General features: G+C 45.4%; 2 protein-coding genes across 4 annotated transcripts; one reads left to right on the forward strand and one right to left on the reverse strand.

The window, feature by feature from the left end:
• The first annotated feature begins 16 nt into the window (after positions 1-16).
• Positions 17-21,647, forward strand: PIDD1 (p53-induced death domain protein 1). Of its 3 annotated transcripts, none has more exons than XM_083754930.1 (16): positions 18-761; positions 2,611-2,984; positions 4,904-5,317; positions 6,589-6,792; positions 8,709-8,766; positions 10,243-10,444; positions 11,513-11,641; positions 12,667-12,846; positions 13,293-13,440; positions 14,084-14,219; positions 15,471-15,621; positions 16,542-16,665; positions 17,302-17,420; positions 18,553-18,660; positions 18,923-19,128; positions 20,076-21,647. In XM_083754930.1, exons 2-16 carry the CDS (start codon positions 2,720-2,722, stop codon positions 20,311-20,313), a joined length of 2,682 nt encoding a protein of 893 aa, XP_083611056.1. In that variant the 5' UTR covers positions 18-761; positions 2,611-2,719; the 3' UTR covers positions 20,314-21,647. The 3 variants fall into 3 exon arrangements, with proteins under 3 accessions (XP_083611058.1, XP_083611056.1, XP_083611057.1); XM_083754931.1 differs by having other exon boundaries at positions 18-476; XM_083754932.1 differs by lacking the exon at positions 6,589-6,792 and having other exon boundaries at positions 17-761.
• Positions 8,773-20,110, reverse strand: LOC310852102 (uncharacterized protein). The gene is made up of 3 exons (XM_083754963.1): positions 20,045-20,110; positions 11,684-11,809; positions 8,773-9,349 (listed from the first exon to the last, which is right to left on the reverse strand). The coding sequence occupies exons 1-3, from the start codon at positions 20,060-20,062 to the stop codon at positions 9,029-9,031; spliced, it is 465 nt and encodes a 154-aa protein (XP_083611089.1). The 5' UTR covers positions 20,063-20,110; the 3' UTR covers positions 8,773-9,028.
• Positions 21,648-22,504: the final 857 nt, after the last annotated feature.

A 22,504-nucleotide genomic window follows, 5' to 3' on the forward strand; every position in this document is an offset into this window, starting at 1 on the left:
GGCCTAACGAGTTGCAAGAATCCGCAATGACCTACAAATCGCAATAGCAAAACTAGCCCTTAAGGATCGCGGCAGCGCGCATTTGTTAGGAAGGAACAGATCACAATGGACGCAGTTTCGCCGGGACGTCCCCAGCAAGCCCAAGCCGTCGCTTTGTTCGCCGCCTCCGCGCCGGCCGAGGCGGGAAAGCGGGAACTTGTGCAGGAGGGCGGGAGGGATCGGCCTCCTTTAGGGGAAGGAGGGCCTGGGAGAATTGGGCTGTTGCTTCGGCGGCAATGTGCAAACAGCGGGGGACTTGCGCCGCAAGCCGTTAGGAGGTCGACCAGCAGACCCGAAGGCTGCGATCCGCAGCGCGCTTACTTGGATTAGCAGTTGCTACTGAAATCAGCAGCCTTTACAAACTTTCCAGTAAGCACGGCGAGGATCGGAGTAGCCAGAAGCACCGGCAAAAGGCAAAATATGCTTGTCTGGCCCATGTCGGAACATTTTCTTGTCTGGGAAGCGGAGGAAAGGACGGGCGTAAACAGGCCGAGTCGGGTGGCGCGTTTCGATTGAAACTTTTGTTTGGAAGCTCTTTTGCTTCTGCTGGGTTAGAGACCTCGGGCGATGTACGTCACTGCTTAATCCGGGCAATTTCTCTGCTGGTTATCTGAAAACTTCATGCAAAGCTTTTCTCTTCCTGCTCCGGGCAGTAAGAAGCTGATCCTAAGTGCTGATACTCAGAAGCAAGCAGCGCTGCGTTCAATGGGGTTCACTTCCTGGTGAGTTATATGTAGCGTCGCAGCACAAGGCTGCAACCGTAAGTTCCTTTCTTTGGCACGACTTTGCTCTCGAGTCTGTATTTTCAGTGCCGAGCTGCTTCTTGGGAAGCGTGTACTAATGACTAAAAACCACCTTAGAGCCTTATTTCTCTTCACTGAAAAATCAGTTAACCGTCCACCCTGCGCCCTACCCCGGAATTAGGGGGAAAGACTTGACCTGAACTTCCTCCCTCCCGTTTTAGGAGCTAAGGACCAGGGTCCTTGGCTTCATCCTTTGGCCTGACACTCGCCACGCTTAGTTTTGCACCCTCTTGGGTAATAATGGCATTGCTGCAGATTAACACAATTGTTGATGAATAATTTCCACGACTTTCTCCATACTATTTAATACTGTAATGAAATAAACATTATGTCTGTCCCTGTCATGTGCTTTAGAGATGGGGGACATGTGGCTCTCCTGTTGTTGCTGCACTACAACTCCCATAATCCCTGACCGCTAGCTGATGGAAGTTGGAGTCCTGCAACAACTGGAGGGCCACAGGTTCTGGAGAACAGCGTTTAAAGCAGCGAGAGCCTACATAGTGCTCCCTAGATGGTTTGGACTGCAACTCTCATTATCCCCATCATTGACTCTCTCTGCTAGCTGGGGCTGATGGGAATTGTAGTCTGCAATATTTGGTGGGCACCACTTTGGCTACCACTGCTTTAAAGCATGTTGGGAAACAGAATAGCCTGGAATAGTTGCATTAACACAGCTGCAAGAAATTGATTTCTAGAGGTGCCAGCATCTGTCCTTGAAAGATGCCATGCATATTTTAAGGGAAAGTTTCAACAGGTTCCACTTCTGTCATTGCAGTGCAGCTATCTGTTAATTTATCACTTCCACACTGCTAAATCAGGGAAATGATAGGAAGTAAATATCTATCTATCTATCTATCTATCTATCTATCTATCTATCTGGTGGTGCAGTCACTCTGAGAGAGGACAGGTTGGGTTTTTGTTAAAATGGCCCTTTTGCCAAAGATCGGCTTTTTGAAGGTTGTAACAGTGCCTAATGAAAGAATAAGGATAAGTTACATTTGAAAAAGAAAATAAGGGGTCACGTGAAAAAAGCATTAGAGCTGTGCTGCTGTGCTGACTTGGGAGCAAATCCTATGGAACTCTGTGGGACTTGCTTACGAGTAAATGTGCATAGGATTGTACTGTGTCAATCATGTATTCATCCTGGCATTTTTGAGTTGACTCCTCATCCACAGTTCCTAGGGAAACTGTGCCCAGATGTCAAGGATGAAAGTGCTCTAGCTTCCTATAGAAAGGTGGCATGTCATGCTGTTGTGAATGAAGCTGCACCTGTTTTTAAAAAAATCACATTTGCACAGCTGGTTATCTTTATCTGTTCCCCATGTGTAAAATGCCATGGAGATACCTGGCATTGCTGTGTGTTAGGGATGGGGATTTGGTACTCAAAGATATTTAATTTTTCTATTACACTTTTATTGCTATATTGCTTGCAAATATCTAATATTCTTTTATTAAGATGCATTTTTGTGGTTCTAAAGAGGAGGCAAAGAACTCTAATAGTACATGAAAGATGTATAAACTTCAAAATGCAATCAGTTTCCCCACATTGTCTTTCAAACGTCCATTCTTCCTTCCTAGTTTTATCAGCTTTGGGGCCCGTTATATGCCTTAATATGGCACTTAAACAGCCCAGGTGGGAAGATGTTGTTTTGCCCTCTTCTATGCTCAGTGCCTCAAGTACAGCTTCTGCTATTTCCTTCATCTGGGTGGATTTTGCATGTGCACTGGTTCTTCAGCGTTTTGCTCGTCTCCCTCCATTTCTTCACAGGGGCTGCCTCTTTCCTCCATCTTCCATTTCAATCCCTTTCAGTGGCACCGGTGCTCGTTTGGCTGGCAAGTCAAAACATGCACAGCCCCTGGCAATGTGACACCAGAAGATGGCTGGGCCGCAGGAGCTTGGGGACCCTCTGGGGGAGGGTGCTTTGGAGGCCGAGGCACCTGCTAGTTCCTGCTTGGCTGGCAACAGGCTCAACTTAGACGTCTACCCAGAGGGCTGTCGCCTGTTCCTCAAGCTGTATGAGAAGAGAAGGGAAGAAGTGGAGCAGGTGGAATTCTTGAGGCTGAGCTGCAATGAGGAACTTATCACTTCCACACTAAGCATCATTCCAGTCCTGAAGGGCTTAAAATCCCTTGTACTCAAAGGTAAACTGCATGCTTCTTTTCTCTTTCTGTCTTTTGACCGACTGTTTCACTTTTTAATTTATATTTCTCCCATCTGTTTAGATTAGCTTTTAGGTTTCCTTCCCCGACCAAGCCCATCAAAATGACCTTAGGCCACTGTTTCTCACAAAGGCGCAAAATGGTCTGACTCTGCTGCAATCCTATGCATTTCCCCACCTCAGAAGTAAGTCCCACTGTGTTCAGTGGGGCTTACTTTCTGCCAGGAAAGTGCATGGTACAGTCAAAAACTTCAAACCTATGCACGCTTACCCAGGAATTGAGCATGGTGAGATTTACTTCTTAGGAAACCTGCAACAGGTGGGTCTGCACCCTCTCTTGGGAATGGGCCTGTTGTGTTTACTCAAATGTAAACCCACTCTTTTCAGTAGGGCTTTCTCTTGTTGGAATGGACATGGGGCTTTCGTTATCTTCTGCTGAACAAAAGTCAGGTTTTACTACTGTATTCCTTCTGACATTTGGCTTGGAACAGACCTCGTTTCAACAGTGAATGAAACGAGACTGCTTTCTGATCTTTAGTTGTGGAATAGGGCTTGCAGAAGTGAAAAATGATGATGACAGTTCCATATCTGTCAAAATGCAGAAAGTGCCAAATTGGGACAGTAGCTTCCCTTCTTACTATGATTATATTACAGTAGAGATGATGTACTCTGTGTCTATGTAGCAACATGAAAAAGCTTTTGGAGAGATATTTACTCTGATTTTTATATGTCTCATTTAAGCTGAGGGGGTCCTTTTCTTCTTCCTGTGATTCTCTCTTCATCACCCACTTTTTATTCTCATGCCACCTTCCCATAAACGGAAAGCTCTGTCCTCTTGCTCGTGTTGGGAATGAAATGGGCAGGTGACAGAGTTCTTCTATGATGTGGGATTTTTAAAATACCCGTCAAAAGCACAGAAGGCAGGGGATTCGATGTTCTGCTGTTTGCCTTTGCCTTCCTCTGCCTAAGCCTAAGGATCCCTACCCCCTAGCCATCTGTAACATGTGCACTACATTTGGCCTGAAGTCCTAACCATATTTACTCCAAAGTAAGTTCCATTGGAATCTGTGGGGCTTACTTCAGGGTATGCATACTTAGGCTTGCATGGTTTTTTCAGAACAATAGGAAAAATATCAGGCTGCAAATTGATAACCATGTTGAAATTGACAAGGTACATTATATTGGCTAACACGTTTATGACAACACAAGCTTTTGTGGACTGGAGTCCACTCCATCAGATAACCTGTAAGGCACCACAAAATACGCCCCGCCCCCCCCCCCCACTTGCGGCAAACTATCTTGACTACTCTTTGCCTTTTGAAATTGGTGTGGCACTCCCTTTAGGAATAAGCATGTGTGCCTAACTCTTGAACTGTTTTGATCTCTTTTTTTTTTGTTTGTTTCAAGTATCTACAGCAAAAACAGCAACTGTAGCTTTCATTGATGCAGCTAAATTAATACAGTTTCCGCTGGCCAACCTATTAAAAACCTAGGTTTCATTAGCACAGGTATTTATAATAACCAGTTTATACTGAATATAAGCAACAGTAGCTGTGTGTGTCTCGTGCGCAGCTGCAAGCTACCAATCTTGTTGCTTTATTATCGTTGTTATATATTGGACTGAAAGCTAAGGGGCCAAAAAAGACACCTCTTTGTCAGTGTAGCATGTTCATCACTCCTGCTGTAGCCCTGAAAGCAAAAAATCCAGACCCACTTCCACTGACAGATATCGGGTTCCTGTAGTCCCTTCATGCCCCAAATCCTTCAAGCTTCGTGTATTTTCCAATTATCTCCGTTCAGTCTTCCATATTGTTCCATTGGATATCTATATGCTTATATGAGGCTAGTTAATGGAGATCCTTTCAACGAGACTTCCTCTTCCTGCATTTTCCTGGCCTGCAGGTGGACACACCAGAGATGAAATTGGCACTCCCCAGAGAGGGTTGGTGGCATCATTGCCGCAAGAGCTGGGGGAGCTAAGCCGCCTTGCTCATCTGGATCTGGGCTTCAACAGCTTCAGTGCTCTGCCTCCCTGCATCACCAAGCTGGGCAGCCTCAGGAGCCTCCTGGTGAGTCACAACAGCCTGCAGGGGCTGCCTGAGGACTTTGGCCAGCTCAGCAACCTCACTTTCTTCTCCGCCATGAAGAACCAGCTCCAAAGTCTGCCACAGAGCATAGGGGAGCTGGCAGCACTAGAAACACTGGACCTCTCTGAAAATGCACTGGAATCGCTTCCCGAAGAGATTGGAAACCTGCATAGTTGCACAGAGCTGGATCTCTCAGGGAATCTATTAACAGGAATCCCTAGCTCTCTTGGTAAGTTGTTCCCAAATGCAAGAGAAAGGGAGTAAATATTTTCAGATGCAATTTGAGACTAAACAAATTGCGATATTAAAGCTACGACACGTTCAGGGTCACATGGCATAGCTGCAGTTTTTCTGTGCAATTGTTAGGAAGTAAGTCTCATTTAACTCAGCGGGGCTTGCTTTCACAGAATGAGCTTAAATTAGGTCATTTTTGATGAAAGGGAATACAAAAAAATGCAAATATTTAATGAAACATATATAGACCTCTTTTTAGTAGGTGTTCTCAAAGTGGTTTACGATACAACTTTTTAGGAAACCCAATAGTTAGAATCTAAAATATTTAAAGTTGTTAAGATTTGCAATGGAAAACCCAGTCAGATGGGCAAGGTATAAATAATACAATTATTATTATTATTATTATTATTATTATTATTATTATTATTATTATATTCAGCCTGAAGAAAGGCACAGTCTTTGCAGCAGCACTGTCACTTTACTGATAACCAGAGTCCTGACTAAACAGAAAAACTTTTCTGGCCCTGTTTCAGATTTGGTGAGTCTGCAGCTGGAGGGTGTTATATAGCTGCAGAGGGATCCACTACTACTAATGGTGGTACCCACATAATCAGGATGTAAGTGTATTATAGCACAAAGGGAAGGAACCTTTTTCAGCTTGAGGGCCATATTCCTCAATGGGCCACATTCCGGGGACCGCATGACAGTGGTGAGCAAGGCTAGAGGCAATGTAGGTAGAGCAAGTGATTTGACTCTTTGTACTGAAGGCTGTGTTCTATGCAAAAATCATAGGGATTTTACATACACCTCCATACACACACCTCTTCACTACTGAGGTGAGCTACAATGCCAAGGGAATACTAGGTTTAAGCCTGACTCCCTCTGACCTTTGTTAATTAGATTATTTATTACATTGTGTTCCTCGAATACCAGGCACGTTCTTTTTGGCTAGTACGAGAACCTTTCTATAGTAAACGTTTATGGTATGAGTATGCTGTATAAATTTTATATCTATCTATCTATCTGTCTATCTATCTATCTATCTATCTATCTATCTATTTATCTATCTATGCATGTATGTATGTATGTATCTATGTATGCTTGAGGGCTGGTTTTTATTGTGGTGGAAGTAAGCAAGACCCCGAGTTCTTTTCTTTTTTGTTATAAGGGATTTGCAAATTGTGAATGGGGGAGAGTTGCTTGCATATAAGGATTTACAAAGTGTAGGCTGATCTCTCTCTTTCCCACTCCTGCTCTGACTTGCAGGCAATTTGCAGTCTCTGCGGCAGCTACATCTTCACAGCAATCTTCTGGTGACAGTTCCTGCATCCCTGGCTGGCCTTCCCAACTTGTCCAGGCTTGATCTGCAAAACAATAGGCTGCGCAGCATCCCCCCAGAGATCCAGAGCCTCCCCTTTGTGCATCTCCGTGGTAATCCTCTAGGAGAGCCAGAGGTGCCGCTGCAACCAGGTTAATTGCTTTTCTTCTGTCTGATTTGTTTAACAGCTGCTCTAACTGGAGACAGTCAGAAGCTGCTGTGTGATCTGCGTGGCTGGTGCAGAAGGCAGCTCTGTGGTTGTTGTTTTTTTGTGAGATGTGTGTAGACACATCTGAAATTGCAGCCCTTACAATATGAAGGACTGGTTGAAAGACCGCCTGGTTGGTTTTCACAGGCAGCTGAGCCCCCTTCAGTCATTCCTCTCCATCCCATCAAAATTGCCTGGATAGAAAAAGCTGGGCTTTGCCCTTAAGCTCCGCTGCTGCTGCTGCTGCTGCTGCTGCTGCTGCTGCTGCTGCTGCTGCTGCTGTGTCCTCTCCTGGCCCTTTCCCCACCATCCAGGGAGCCTGCCCTATGAGTATAGGCTCCTCATGTGACCCAGATCCAGGGCTTTTTTTCAGCCGGAACTCACTGGAGCTCAGTTCTGGCACCTCTCAGCTGGGAGCCATTGCCATTCTCAGAGAACAAGGGAGGCACTCATGGTGAGTTCTGGCACCTCTTTTTCTAGAAAAACAGCACTGCCCAGAAGTACATGTGAACAGGGAGTAAATCATGTGGGGAGCGCATTAGCCTACAGCATGCTTCCTTCTTCAGACTTTCCCATCCAATGCATGGGGAGCGAGGGTTGAGGGGGGCAGCAAGCTTGGCCCTGCTTTTCCCCTCACATTACTGCGACTGCAAGAGGGCACATAATCTGAAGTGGACTCAGATTCAGCTCAAAATGAGGCACAGCTGAAAGCAAGAGAAGGCTGCTAAGAAGGGTGGGCAGCCCTTAAAGCCAAAAGAGAGACCAATTTGAATTAAAATTGCCTTAAAGCTTCCTGGGTGTTTCTCCCAGGCACTCTAAAGCCAGGTTTGTGGTGGGTGACTTTGAAGCAAACAGGTTGATTTGCTTGGTGACTTTACTTACAGTCGCTGATAAATGAAAATCGCCATTACCCTTAGACAGGCGTTGCTTGTGAATGTCACTTTCTCATAGGGCAGGGGTCACCAATCTGGTGCCCTGGGTACTTCAGGGCAGATGTCCCAGTCTCTGAGCTTTCATGTTGAAAAAGGGAAGTCAGTCTGTAGCCCTCTTAGAAACAAAGTTGTGAGGTAAAATGTGCAGGTGCCTTCCAAGCAACATCTGTGGCGTGCGAGTGAATCTGGTGTGGCCACTTTGTATATGTTCCTGGTTCTGAGGGGTGCTCCCTATTGCTATAGACAGCAGCCACACCTCTCTCTGTGTGTAAGTAAAATCTATATAGCATGACAACGTCTGTAATCATGACCAGCAGAACATAGCTGTCTTCCCGTGGTTAGCATAAAGGTGTCAGGGGTGGCTGCCTCTCTAATTTTGTGTTGTGCATTGCAGCCATTTTGTGTTATGCCCTGCTCTGCTAACAGCTATTTTGTGACTCTCTCAACATTTGAAATGTGCCCACCGATCCATAAATGTTAGTGACCCTGTCATAGGTTTTATTTTGAAATTCTGGTGGGAGTTCATGTCATAGAAATCATGGTTAATATTCAAGTGGTGAAATATCTGGGGCTGGCCCTGTGGGAACAAGGCATCATCAACAACAATTTTATTATTTATACCCCGCCCATCTGGCTGGATTTCCCCAGCCACTCTGGGCAGCTTCTATCACATATAAAAACATAGTAAAACGTTTGACTAAACCATTTGTCTTCAATGGGTGGAGGAGGACCCACCACTGGTTTGTCAGCTGATCAAAGGGGAGTCACAACAGTAGCCCTCCCACCATACAAATATATGATAAAGAATTGAGGCCCAAGTGCATGTTTTTGGTTTGAAAAAGTTGAAGACTACTATACTCATTCCTACAGAAGCACTTAACACGTTCTGTTTATATTCATGTAAACTTTGTTTTCTGACTTGTTGCAGACTCAAACTCAAGGCCAGAAAAATTACAAAGACTATTCCTTGAAGCTGGTGAGGATAGGTATTTCACATACTTTTTTTGGCCAGTGTCTTTCTGTACTATCATCATGTCAGTGTATCTTCCTAATTCACTTTTGGCATAATATTCTCCTTGCTTCCCATGGCTCCTGGGAGGGAGGGATATACATCTAATACTAATAATAATTAATTGTACTGTGATGCCTTGTTCAGTTGTTGATGCAGGGGTAGTTTCTGTGGGTTAATCATCCCCGTTTTTTTACAAATGAGCCAAGCTGGATTTCTAAAAAGAAACTGGTTGCAAGTTAACTATCAGTGGCAAACTCATTGAAGGGAGCAGGGCAGGCACCACCAAGTAACATCTCAAAGCAGCACTGAGGGACATAGGTCTTGGGTCCCTGTTTCTTATGGGACTCTTGAGTGTGGAACAGCGGCCACTGTCTTTGCTGTTGTTGGTCATTCTGCAGTCGGAGTGCCATCACTGTTTTAATCTTTGGGATGATAAGATTGCTACTAGTCCAGTAGTAGCAATCATCACCAGATAAGCCTAGAGGGGGCTCGTACATCCAAGGGCCAATGGCCCCCTCATTCCTGGAGCCTGCAAGTGGGACCTCTGCATACCAGCCCTGAAAGTGGAAAAAAGCAAGGAAAATATCTGAGAATAGCAAGGATATGCTTAGTTTTAGTTTCTTATTTTACTTTGTCACTTTTATATCCCACCCATCAACTTTGCAAAAACAGAGTGGCTAACAATATGCCATATCAAGAAAAAATTACATCAAGTAGCAGTGTTGGGAAAACATTTTCACCTTGTGCCCAACTGAGGCCAATGTGGGGAGACAATCAAATTCCATTCGGGAGGGGGTGTCATAATTAGCTGCAAGGGGGCACCACCAAGAATGCCCTGTCTTCTATCATTGCCCACCCAGCAGAAGCTAAAGTTGGAATAACAAACAGCTGATCCCGAGCAAATCTTCATAGATGGGTAAGGCTGAGGCAGTACTGGAGGAAGTGCTCTCCTGGGTACTTGGATCCCAAATTGTTTAGGGCTTGTATTGGGTCTGGAATGTCACAAGTCACAAGTGTAAGGGATTTGAGTACCAGAGTAAAGTGATTCCACCCTTCCACCCCCCCCCCCAATAACAGCCAGGTAGTTGCAATTTCCAAACTCTGCACTCAGACATGGCTAGGAACAGCCATATCTGATAGTCATTCAGTCATCCTCCAGATATTCTAGAAATGGAACCCAGATCCTGTTGAAGGTGATGAGACTATCTGATCATTTGGAGCAATAATCCAAAACTCAGTTACCACAATCAGGGTCCCAGGGAAAGCAGGGAAGGCCATGGGATTGGAGTAATCTGGAGTCTGGATGCAGCTAAGCGAAACACAGTGTAGCCAAGCCTTAGAACTGTATCTAGAATTCTGACAGTCTATAGATATTTATAACTCAGAACTTTGGAGTAAAGAGGACCGTAACGTTGTAGAAACATCCGTGCTTCTCTTTGTATCTTCTAAGCTTTACTGTGACCCCTGAAGGCTGCAGAGTTTTCCTACCTTGTGGTGTCCAGTTTTGCTTCCCCTTGGGTTCCACCACCACTTCGGTAACTATCCACTTCCAAAAACACTCCCCTGACCCCCAGTGGGTAAAGCTGAAGGACCATGACATCCTGCTGAGTGAAGTCCTGGAGCTGCAGCCTCATGGGATTCATTTCCAGAAGGTAAGAAGAGCTCATGAAGTCATAAAGGAGTTTAGGCTAGAACTGCACTAATTCCCCCAAATCTTTCAACTTGGGCACTGGCATGGGGGAAAAGAAGAAGAAGAAGAAGAAGACTGGCCTGACAAAAAGTGGCCACTGAGAACCCGGTGTATTAAATGTGATAATGGTTGGGCAAATCACCCTTTGTGGCATTTAGGCTGCTGCCAATGAGGTTCAGCTTAATCAAATGCGAGTTCCATCAGGAAAAATGCCCCAGGACAACCATTCTGCTTGTGAGATATGTAGAATGTGGGAATAAGATAAACAGAGATCTAGTTTGGGTAGGACCTTTCCTTTTAAAAAAAAACAACAGCTGAAAAGGTATTTAATAATATAATCCCTCCCTTTTGCCATATGTTTTAAGAATAGTAAAACAATTAAGCACATTATAAAACCTACACAGATTTGCATGCAAATATTATGAAACAACCAGGAATTCAAATAAATAAATAAATAAATCACAATTAGCCATTACATGTTATTCATTTACTTAGACTGAAGGCTGAGGGTGACAGATTATAGGTGCTAAAAATGAATTGCACTAAATAAATGTCATCAAAGTTCCCATCTCTCTGGCTGTTTAGCCCTGGCCCCTGAAACTCAGCAATGGTGTTCTTGCATGTTGTATGTTCTGTGCTTTGCAATCACTGTTGCGTGCAGCATCCCCAGTTAAAGAACCAGTGCAGGTCTGAAGGTTGGCTGGAAGTGTATAGAAGTTCTTTTTCGGTTCACCATGCAATAAAACCGATCTCTTACTACTAGCATGTCTGTGAGCTATGTGGGAACTGCTGCGTTTTCCCCAATCTTGACGCTGTAATATGCAACCTTCCATGCTGTTGCCCTCTCCGCTTCCTCTTTATGAGGTACAGCAGAAATGAGACACACTAACAACCTTCGCTTGCTCTCCACGTCTTCCCCAATGGCTACCGGCTCCTGAGGTCCTTCTCTTGCTCCCTGGAGTTATGGAGATGTTTCCTTCTCAGTGGTTAACTCATGGAAACTGTCTTGTTATGTCTTGTGTTCTTCAAGGAGGTGCTGATCTGGCTGCCATATGCCTCCACGCAGTACCTGCATGACCGTGAGATTGTAATTCGAACCTTCAGTGGGCAAAATTGGAGTGACTTGAAAACCAGAGTGGAATGGAAAGAAAAGCCAAAGGTAGGCCACGAAGTGCAACGGGTTGTAAAACATGCCAGTTACCTCACTTCTCAGCGAGTTCTTCCTTGCATCAGTTGGGTGCCATATTGAATTCCTGCTGGAAGCTTGGAGGGAGGGCTGAGCTGTAATCTGCAGCTGCTTTCTCTTCAGTTTTGCCATGTGTTTCCCCTAGAGATTGTAATACGCAACACCCAGTTCGTTAACTCATTAAGGTCCTGCACCTAGGCATGCTAAGTAAGTCTTATACTTGGTTTTATTTGCAACTGAGATGGGTGGCCTTTCACAAAGAGCCAGCATAGTGTTGTGGTTAGGCAGGGGAGACTCAGGTTCAAATCTCCACTCATTGGTGAAGCTCAGTAGGAGCCAGTCACTGTCTTCTAAACCTAACCTATGTGACAAGATTGTTGTGAGGATCAATTGGATAGGGCAACAATCATGTGTGCCACTTTGAGCTCTTTGGCAGAAAGGTTGGTTATATGTGTAGTACCTTAGGAATTGCATTCTCATTTGTTGGCCTCTCTGTTCTGTGTACTGCCAAAGAGAGAGAGCTTTTAAGGGAAAGTTCTGTAAGTTAGTAGGTCTGTCAAACACAAATTGGACAAATTCAGATGTGATGATTATGAATGATCAACATGCTTGAGCTAGTTATTTCTGTGAGTCAGCTAGCTGTTTCATCATCTGAACGCCCAGATTGCAGAGGAGATGTCCTAGTTTTCTTAAAACCAGAGTTTCCCGGTTTGAATGCTGCAGGGAACTCTGGTTTAAGAAAGCAGGAAGTCTCTTCTGAAGCTAGGTGTGTGAGATGAGGATGAAGGGGCACACTCAAGCTTGTTGCTCATTATGTACAACCCAACAGGCTATGGCCTGTTGTTGGAAGTGGCCCTGTTACATTTGAGCCAGGCCAGTTTGTGGATATTTGTAAGGAGTATAAGACCTGCGCTCATTTTCAGTGCCTGATTCCCTCTGTTTAAAGTATTGTTGCATGTTATAATGGTGCCTGTCTGTCCTTCCACACCCTCTGACAGAAGCATGTGGCCTGTTGCAGCGTCCCTCACTTCTCCTGGTTCTTGGTTGTCTCTCGACTTGTGGAGAATGAATGCAGAGTTCCTCAAGAGGGAGCCTTGCTATTTTCAACTGTCGATCCCAACATCAAAGTGACCTTTCCCCCTGGCGTGACTGAGGAGACGAGGACAGTGAAGCTCCAGGTAAGCCTCTGCCCAGGAAGCCTAAAGAGTCCAGAAATGTATTCAAAGATTGGAGATTTAATTTTTTTTAAGTCCTATTCCAGTCAAGTTGCACAGTTTAGGTCATGAGTGCCTTAATGTTGCCCTGGTGTTATAAAATCAAAAAGACATGCCCTGAAAGAATTTTGGAAGCTCCTATTTGACTTATACAGTCACTGCTCAAATAATTACTTTTAGGAATAAAACTATTGACACCTGTGGCTGGAATCTTTCCCAATATTGCTTCTGAGTGCAGCCTTTTCCACAGTGTAAGATCCCTCTTTGGTGGGACCCTTCACTTTCAGGAGCATTTTTTCAAGACATTGATAGCTGCTGTGGGAAGGGGAGTCTACAAAGTACATTGCTTGTGTAGGAAACCCCCACACTACCTGATGGAGCCAATTCCCCCCCTTTTTTAAAATGTTCAGGTGCTGCCCGTGTCTTCAGAGGACCTACAGGAGATCACAAATGATCCTGAGATGGTTGCTAGCCCCCTCCTCTGCCTCTCCCAGAATTCCAGCATCGACTTCCTTCAGCCTGTAAAAATTCAGCTCCCTCTGCCCCCAGGAGTCACAGGTAGGTTTGATCTAGAAATTCCCTCAGCAGAAGGGTTTTGACAGAACTGTTAATGCTTCCTTAGAATTACCACACCTGAATTTCACAGGCTAGTTAAATTTGCAGAACGTTGGTACAATTAAATGCGCTTTCAAGCTGGATAGTTAATCTTCTGTTGAGGAAATTGGGTTGTGCAAGTATAGTGCACTATAGCACACTGAACTGCAAGGTGCTCTTGTTTATTCTGGGCCACGCCAGTCATTTCACAATTTCACATGTTCCATTGATAATCCAGTGCCGAAGGCCTTCTGGCGGTTCCCTCATTGCGAGAAGTGAGGTTACCGGGAACCAGACAGAGGGCGTTCTCGGTAGTGGAACCCGCCCTGTGGAACGCCCTCCCTTCAGATGTGAAGGAAATAAGTAGCTATCTTATCTTTAAAAGACATCTGAAGGCAGCCCTGTTTAGGAATTTTTTAATGCTGTATTGTTTTTAACACTCGATTGGAAGCCGCCCAGAGTGGCTGAGGAAACTCAGCCAGATGGGCGGGGTATAAATTATTATTATTATTATTATTGGAACAAAACCTCATCCATCCTGATTATGCACTGAATATTGTTTGTCCTCGAGGTCTGTAGATAATAGCATATTTTCTTGGGTCCACAGGTCTGACCCTGGATCGCTCCAGGGTGCATCTGCTGCACAGTGACTGGAATGCTCAGAACTGGAATGACATCACCAGTCAGGTGGTGCTGGAGTTCACCCACCTCTATGCTTTGTTTGAAGTCACACACTTCTCCTGGTGAGTTGACCCAGGAGGCACACTTCATACATCTTCCTGGGCCAGCAAGAAGAGAAGGTTCTATCCCTTCCTGCTCTCTGTACACATTTTATATAACGTAAGAACTGGGAGCTCCACAAAGAAGAGACCATATTCATCCAGTTGTTTCCTCTTTCCTCTGAACAAGGGGTGGGAGTGGGCAGTCCACAGTAAGATAACTGTTTAGTATTCTTTGTTAAATGGTCCTCGGTTCCTGCTTCTCCACCAGGCAAGAAGGATCATTTGGGGCTTATATGAGCCAGGCTGCAGATCTGATTCTGGTTCTTACCGATTTCCTGCAGTGTATACTTGAACGTAGTCCAACTCAGGCTATTTGTGTCTGTCTAGAACATTTAGCAAAGAATACAGACACAGAGGAATGCAATCTTATAGGCACCAGGTGTGCTGGACAAAATTTATAGTATCATAATGGCTTGTTCATGTTGCTGATTCACTCAGACATGGAGAATGTGAGTTGATCACATGAAGGCTGGCTTTGTATCTGCAGGGAAGCAGTTGTGCTGATGCCTCATGCTTCACAGTAAATGCAAATGCACCATGGCACTTCATCCATCTGCTTTTAGATGCTTTGCTGCGGAATAGTAGATACTGGGATTGAGTTCAGAGTTTTGCTCAGGGTGAAGAAATTGCATATGCATTTCATCATGAACACCAATCAGCACAGGCACATTCAACTCATCACGCTAAGTATTGTCTCTGAGTTGTACCTTGTGGAATGATCATGTTTTGTTTTGTATGTGTATTCAATAATGAGATTCACAGCTTCTTCCTTTTCCTCAATCACACATCATTTCCTTGCTTTAGGCAGGTATTTAAATAGCTGAATCCGATTGCCCCTACTGGGGGGGGGGTCTGTTTTCTGTATCATCTGTGCAGTTTTCCTTTGACAAAGAAGTGCAATTGCACACCTCCATATGTTTCTTCTCACCAGTGGCGTAGCGTGGGGGGTGCAGGGGGGGCCGGCCGCACTGGGCGCAACATCGGGGGGGCGCTCGCACTCGCAGCTCTCTGCCCCCTGCTTAAATCCATGGGTTAGGGGGCACAAATTACTTGCCTTGCCCCGGGTGCTGATAACCCACGCTACGCCACTGCTTCTCACATAGAGAAACAGAACTTTGCACTTATGCCACCCCCATTTGCAATATATGTGCTCACAAGCGAAAAAAGCAAACAAATCAAAATGATTTTGCAAATCCCCACTCTTTCCCCCAGGTACTGGTTGTGGTGCACCACCAAGACCTATATTGGTGGCTTTGCCAAATATGTCTATAAAAGGTTGCGCATGTACCAGGTGAACTTCATAGCTCTGCAGAGGAAGAAAGATCCTGAACAAGTCTTGCTGCAGTGTGTCCCAAAGCACAAGGTAAATTGTTCACTGTCCTGGTTTTGTGTGTGTACATGCACATGCAGTAGTGCCCATCCGCTTGTGAACTGCAAACATGAAATGCAGCCAAGAACATATCTATGTTTAGAGCAACTTGTAACCCACCAAAGTAAACACGGCCCTCTGGTCACCAGAGGATCAGTAAGCCGCCTGCTGTTGCTCTCTTCCTGAATTGCAAAAAAAAGAGGAGGGCACAAGTTGTGCAGTGCTGGAGCAGGAGCTGTGCTCACTAGCATGAGCTATATAATGCATGAAATCCAGAGAGACCTTTCTGGGTTTGAAGCGGGGTGGGTGGGAACCAGCTGGTTGTGAGTAGAGCCTTCTCCTATGAATACTTGAGATTGGCTTTGTGCGTTATTTTATAATAGGCTTCAGTAGAAGTAAGAGCAGCAAGCATGGTGGGAGCAGGAAACATTGGCTAGTGCAATCTGTGGTTTGCTGCAGCAGGGTGAACGAGCCCAGCTTAGGTGTTCAGCTTGGCATGAGTCCTCATAATGGGGGTAACAGAAGCAAAGAAAGCAACAAGAATGGCTGGGGTAGTGCAGCAGAAGCTACCCTTTCAACACTGGGTGTCACTGCCGTTTACAAAGGATGGGTGTGGCAGGGTAGCAGTGAGTTCAGGGTTTTATGGGTGCACTAGTGCGCCCAGTCTGGTACCCCTGCTGGTGTGCCCACGCCGCCCAGACCTTGCTACTGGCTTGGCAAGTGGCAGCAGCCCTGGGGTCAGGAGGGTGGTTCTGAAGCACCGCACCAGCTGCTCTTGAGTTTATGAAGCTTCTCCCTCAGAAACCTTCATCCTCCCATTGAAACCGCACAAAGAGTAATGAAATGAATTGGCTCTGTGAACCCCCAAGATCTATTTTTTTTAAAAAAAAAATCTCTTCCTGGATGTCTTGTAGGTTGATCCTGTTTTGAAAAGGCTCCACGACAGATACCGAGGCCCTGAGCCATCGGACATGGTAGAGATGGTTGAAGGGGAGCAGTTCTTTGCAGCCTTTGAACGAGGCATCAGCATTGATGCAGGTAAAGTGCAGCAGAGCCCGCTTGTGTAAATACCCCTGAAGAACAAAGGGACTTGGCCCTTGCCCGCCAACCTCAAATCTGTTGACCCAAAGGGGTCTTCTGAAAGGAGGAGGCTTTTTCAGGGCTCAGAAGTGATTGTGCAGCCACAAGCTTAAGTCAGACTTGCTTATAAATAATAATAGCAGTACCTCTTGATTTTTGTGCTGGCCACTGAATAGGAGAAGCCCCTTCCTTGGCTACCATTGAGATGCTAATGTAAGATAAGACACCATGTTTCCCTGGCCCTTTGCCTGTCCAAAGGGGTCTGCTCAGCAGGTGATATTCTCCTGCATTGGGCCATAGTGGATGGTGGGAAATCCCCCATACCAGTCAGTGAAGACAGATCATCTATCAGTGAGTATGTCCATGCAAAACCATTGATTTTCTCATTTTCGCCGGCCAATTAATGATGCAGAATCAGGGCGGGGGGGACTGGATTATCCCAGATCCTCATCTTGCCCCCACACCCCAACGGGCCAACTTTGACAGGTGGGCAGGACCCTATTTGTCTTGCTGTCCCTTGATTTTTAGCCTTTTATAGCACTGTGGCTTAATGCAAACTGATTATTTGCCTACATTGCCTCCAACTTAACTCAGACCGCCCAGACTGCACTGACGGAAGGATTTCATTCAACTTTTTCTCTCACTTGAAAAACGTGAAGGAAGTCTACATCACCTCTGAAGTGGACAGGAAAAGCAAATCTGTGAAAGGGCAGGTACATCGGTTTCTCCTTCTTGGCCCCAGCCAAGTTTCCCATGATATATTCATTTATGATACGCATCTTAATAAATGGACACATCTCTCATTAACAAATGTATTCCTTTTCCTCCTTGTCCTCATTCCCAATCATGTGCCAGTTCATAAACAGGGTTACTTATCTTCTCAGAGTCCATGGCCATGATCCAAAACATGAGTGTACTTAAATCCTGCTGGAACAAATCAGAGTTAATTGCTCCAGTCCCACGTATTTCTCTGGATTGCACTCATATGTTTGTGAAAGGTGCAGAATCCAGTCCCTAGCCCAGAATCTTAATTTTTTAAAAAATGCAAAATGTTATAGAGAGAAATTTCAAAACATGCAAGCCCTATTTGCAAAAGGCTTCAATGACTGATGGGGTCCAGGTAGGGTCTCCTGCCTAGGTTTGCCAAAACGCCTTCACTTTTCCAAGCATCAAAATTGTTATAAAACCTCAAATATTGGTGCCAAAATAAACCATGCAAATTTAGCTAGCTATATTTTCCAAGAAAGCTCTCTTAAGCAAGCTGAGAGATCATAAATTTTAGTACGTGTTGTGTAACTTGTTCCAAATAAGACCATAGGCATAAATTATATTTAGTTTCATCATTTTGTGCCTGGGTAGGAACAGAATCTTCTCTGGCATACAAATTCAATGGTTTTGGTGGGGCAGAGGAGGGCAAGTGGGGAAGATGCCAACTCTGGCTTACTGACTTCGAAGAACATAGCATGAATCCTCTGTAATCAGTGGAGGATGCACTTTATTGCCATTAATATCTGTGCTAGCAGGAACAAGGGGAAATGGTGGAAGGACCCTGAGGGACAGGCAGGGAAGTAAAGATCACCCAGGGTGAGAGACTGGGAAAAGAGAGGAGAGTTCCAGGCGTCGTTTTCTGTGGCTGGCTGGGATTAAGAGTTACTTCGGATAGAGGGAAGATTCTGTATTTGTGCACCATTTTTGCATTTTAGATATCCTGCTGCTGATTTTCTCCTCCCTTATTTTTGTTATGTTGCAGTGGTTAAGAGAATCCGTATTGTGTGTGGATCTGTGGTCTACAATGTGTTTCCTATTATTATAATAGCATTTTTGTAACTTTTTTGATCTTTTAAGGTTTCCTTTTACCGAGGTGCTGTTCCAGAGGACATTCCTGAAGAGGTTACCAAGAGGAGGAAAGGCCCTGATTCCCATTGGCTAGCCACCTTGCCAATCAAGCTACCCGTAAGTTGCCTAAGATCCCTGGTTCAGTCCCCAACATCTCCACATATGGCTGAAAATGTCTCTTGTCTGAAGCCCTAGAGAGCCACTGCCAGTCAATGGAGACAGCACTGAAGTAGATGGATCAATGGTCTGGCTCAATATATAGTAGCTTTCTATGTTCCTAAGTGGAGAGATAATTGTGGCATGTTCGATCGCTGTGTTGCTGTTTTTTCTTAGCCCATGAATAATAGACATATGTGGGTTTTTTATTCTGATTTGGCAGAAACTGAAATCCCAGGGGAAGGAGCAGCCTACAACCCCAAATGGCTTTTCTCTTCCCCCTCTGAATTTGGGGAATGCTGAAACTGGCTACTTGACCCAGGCCAACCTACTTGCCATTGCCAGGCGTGTTGGAGCTGATTGGCCAACGATTGGCTTAAACCTGGGTTTGTCTTACCAAGAGGTAGAGCAGATACGATACAATTACAGGTGAGTGAGGCTGAATCTAGCCCTAAAGTGGCAAAAACACTGCCAAAACAGCCAAATAATGATGGAGCAGGCTCAGTAGTTGCAGAATATTGAGCATCAGTTGAGAAAGAAAAATGAAACACTGATTCTTTTGACCGGAAGCCAGGGAGTCCTTGAGCTCCTTACAGCATAATATAACAGGAATGGGAAACTCCAGGTGTTGGTGGTATTCAGCTCCAGCCAGTACAGCCAGTGGTCAGAGATTCAGGAAGTTGTTGTGTAGCAACATCTGAAGAACTTTGCTAGCATATAGCAACAGCCTAGAGGGTGTGACTGGCTGGCACCCTGAACAAGAGCACTCCAACACTTGGTAGCAGGTCTTAGATGCTTCTCATTTTCTTCTTGCAGAAGTTGTTTTGTCTCCCTCTCTCCAAACCTCAGAGAATGACTGGAAAATGAAAGCTGGGATTTGCAAAATATTGGGGTGGCTGGCAATAGATGGGTGGAGGCCAGGACTGAAAGAAGTGAGGGGCTGGAACTTTTGATGAGTGCAAAATCCAAAACCAGAATCCTTCTGGTCTTTAGACAATTATAGAAAATGTCTGTGAGCTTCCATGTCCCTTCCTCTGCCCCATAAGGACTGAAGCTTGTTTTTAAAACACGTGTGATTTCTCAGGTGGTGCTAAATTAGGCAGAAGAACCTGCAGCTTTGATAATGCCGACCTTTCTGTTTCCGTGTCCCCTCCTCTACAAAGCCAGTTGGTAGGCTTCTGGAGAAGTGGTTGGGTTGCTGCCTAATCTGAAATTTATTTTTCCACTGGTTGCTAATGAAACATGTCTTAGGATTTTATTGTTTTATGCTTTGTGTGTTTCAAACTATTGTAAGCTGCCTGGAGCAAATGAAAAGGCATATTGTAAATATTTCAATGAGACTCACCATTGTGTGCTGCGCCATCTGTATTTTCCAGAGACGACCTCGGTGCTCAGGTTCTGCATATGCTCTTCTCCTGGGCTCAGCAAAATGAAAAACACCCCGACTGTGTCGACAAGCTGATCAGCGCCATGAAGGAGAGCGGCCGCCAAGACATAGCAGATGAAATCACAGCCATCATTGCGCTGGGAAGGCAAAAGTACAGAGAGTCCATCAGGAGAGTGGGTCTAGACCAGGAGAGCAGCACCGAAGACTCTGCCATTGCCATGGTGTAGCTGCCGGCAAGAGGCCTCCATTGCCTTGCTGTGGCTTGCATTGGGCAGGCAGGAACCAGGCAAAGGACTGGCAGTGGATCCGTGAAGGAGCTGAGGCTGAGGACTGTTGACAACATGCATCTAGCCCCACGTACTAATGCTTGGTCTCTTGTCAAGCCCCCAGATGTTCTCACCCAGGGCTGCTAGAATGAGAATGACCAGCCAAACATTAATGACGCAGAGACATGCTGAGCCCTAAATGTTGCCAGTTTGGTGACTTACTTATTTCATGTCCACCACTACTCCTATAAGCGGAAAAAACCATCTGTGATCTGTTGTTAAATTCAAGATGATTTCTGTGGGTGTCACCATACCCTCAGACACCCTCCTTGGTTCTTGGCAAGGCCTCCTGCCCCTCCTAAATTGCATTCTGATTCTTCCATGGGGCTCAGCTATCTGGAAAACAGACGCTACCTCCCTCTTAGCACTCCCCCACCTTGTATGCTTGTGGGCCCCACAATGGGGTGCTTGGCCTACTTTTTTGTCTGGCCAATAGTATGGTGTGTCTGTTGCCTGCTTTTTTGGGTTGGGTGTTGCCTACTTTGTCTCCATTTTTATTTTGTTGTTTGGGGGTGGCAATTGGTATTTTGCCTCATGTTTTGAGGGGGAGGTTTCCTGAGCATTGGCAGTTTTTCTTCTGTGGAATGGGTATTTTGTGGAACCCGTAGAAGAAATTCCACATTGTTCTAAGAAGCTTGTTCTCTCAGCACAAGCGCTTCCATTTGCCTGATGGGATCTCCTCTCTCCTCCCCTATCTGCTGTTCTGGGGATTTTCCTTACCCAATTGGGAGGGGGCATGGGGGAGGGGAGGAAAGCCTCATTGTGCTAACAGAAGTCCTTGTGTGGGCTTCTGGTAGCAGGACCAGTTAGTTAAATCTGGCATCATGACATTTTCTTAGACTTCCAAATCCTCCCTTGGCTCTAGAAAGGTTGGAAGGCCTTGCTCAGAGAAGATTCTCTTGTATTCCCCCCAACATACATGGCTTTAGATTTTATTTTAATAACTGAAGGATCATGGGATTTGGGAGTGGGAGCCAGGAAAACTGACATGTGCCTGCTATCTGCTGTCAGACTTTACATCTGGTTCACTTGGGGAAGGACTCTGGGCCTACTACTCCCAGTTGGGAGAACTGTTGCTATGCCTTGTTATTAACTGCCAGTTTCTTCTGGTCTCGGCTGCTATCTCTCAACCTAGCCTACCTCACAGGATTGTTGTGAGGATGAAATGCAAAAGCATTGAGCTGCTTGGAGGGAAAAGGCAGGGCACAAATGAAATAAAAACAAAATTCAAACCTTCACATTGTCACTGGTCGTAAGTGTGGGATGCATGGATGTTTGAGGAGGATAGGTTTCAGCAACCCTCACCTCTCAGTACCTATGCCCTCTGGACCTTCAGGGACATGCTGCTGCTATGCTCAGTGTCAGGCTGGTAATAGTAATAGCAACAACAATAACAACAATAATAATTTTTATTTATACCCTGCCCTCCCCGGCCAACATCAGGGCGGCTAACATCAGGTATAAAAACAATGGATTAAAATACAACTTAAAAACAGGATTAAAATACAACTTAAAATGCAGCCTCATTTCAGTGGAAGCCCAAATCAAAAACTGTTTGGGAGGAGAAAACATAAAATCTTCACCAAGGCCAACTATCCAGACTGGTCCTACGTGGGCCAGAAAAAAGCCAGGGAAGTCCCCAAATAGGGGGTTCCATTACAGAAGGAAAAGGAAAGAGGGGGAGGGGATCAGGCTGATTCCAAGCCAAAGGCCAGGCAGAACAACTCTGTCTTACAGGCCCTGCGGAAAGAAATCAGATCCCACAGGGCCCTGGTCTCATGAGACAGAGCATTCCACCAGGCCAGAGCCAGTGTTGAAAAAGCCCTGGCTCTGGTTGAGGCTAATCTGACTTCCTTAGGGCCCAGGACCTCTAGAGTGTTGCTATTTATGGACCTTAAGGTCCTCCGCGGGGCATACCAGGAGAGGCGGTCCCTTGGGTATGAGGGTCCTAGGCCGCAAAGGGCTTTAAAGGTCAAAACCAGCACCTTAAACCTGACCTGTACTCCATCGGGAGCCAGAGCAACTGGAAAAGCACTGGGTGAATATGGTCCCGCCACGTAAGGAGCCTCGCCACAGCATTCTGCACCCACTG

Source organism: Podarcis gaigeae, assembly GCF_964106915.1.
Source record: "Podarcis gaigeae genome assembly, chromosome: 1".
Lineage (NCBI taxonomy): Eukaryota > Metazoa > Chordata > Lepidosauria > Squamata > Lacertidae > Podarcis > Podarcis gaigeae.

Excerpts from the sequence above, each read along its gene's own strand:
- LOC310852102 (XM_083754963.1), bottom strand. Across the intron at positions 9,350-11,683 it reads AGAACTCGCTGAGAAGTGAG|GGCTGGTATGCAGAGGTCCC; the intron begins GTAACTGGCATG and ends TTCCACTTTCAG.
- PIDD1 (XM_083754930.1), top strand. The coding sequence starts at position 2,720 with ATGGCTGGGCCGCAGGAGCTTGGGGACCCTCTGGGGGAGGGTGCTTTG. Across the intron at positions 13,441-14,083 it reads TCTGCCCCCAGGAGTCACAG|GTCTGACCCTGGATCGCTCC; the intron begins GTAGGTTTGATC and ends TTGGGTCCACAG. Across the intron at positions 19,129-20,075 it reads CAGATACGATACAATTACAG|AGACGACCTCGGTGCTCAGG; the intron begins GTGAGTGAGGCT and ends TGTATTTTCCAG.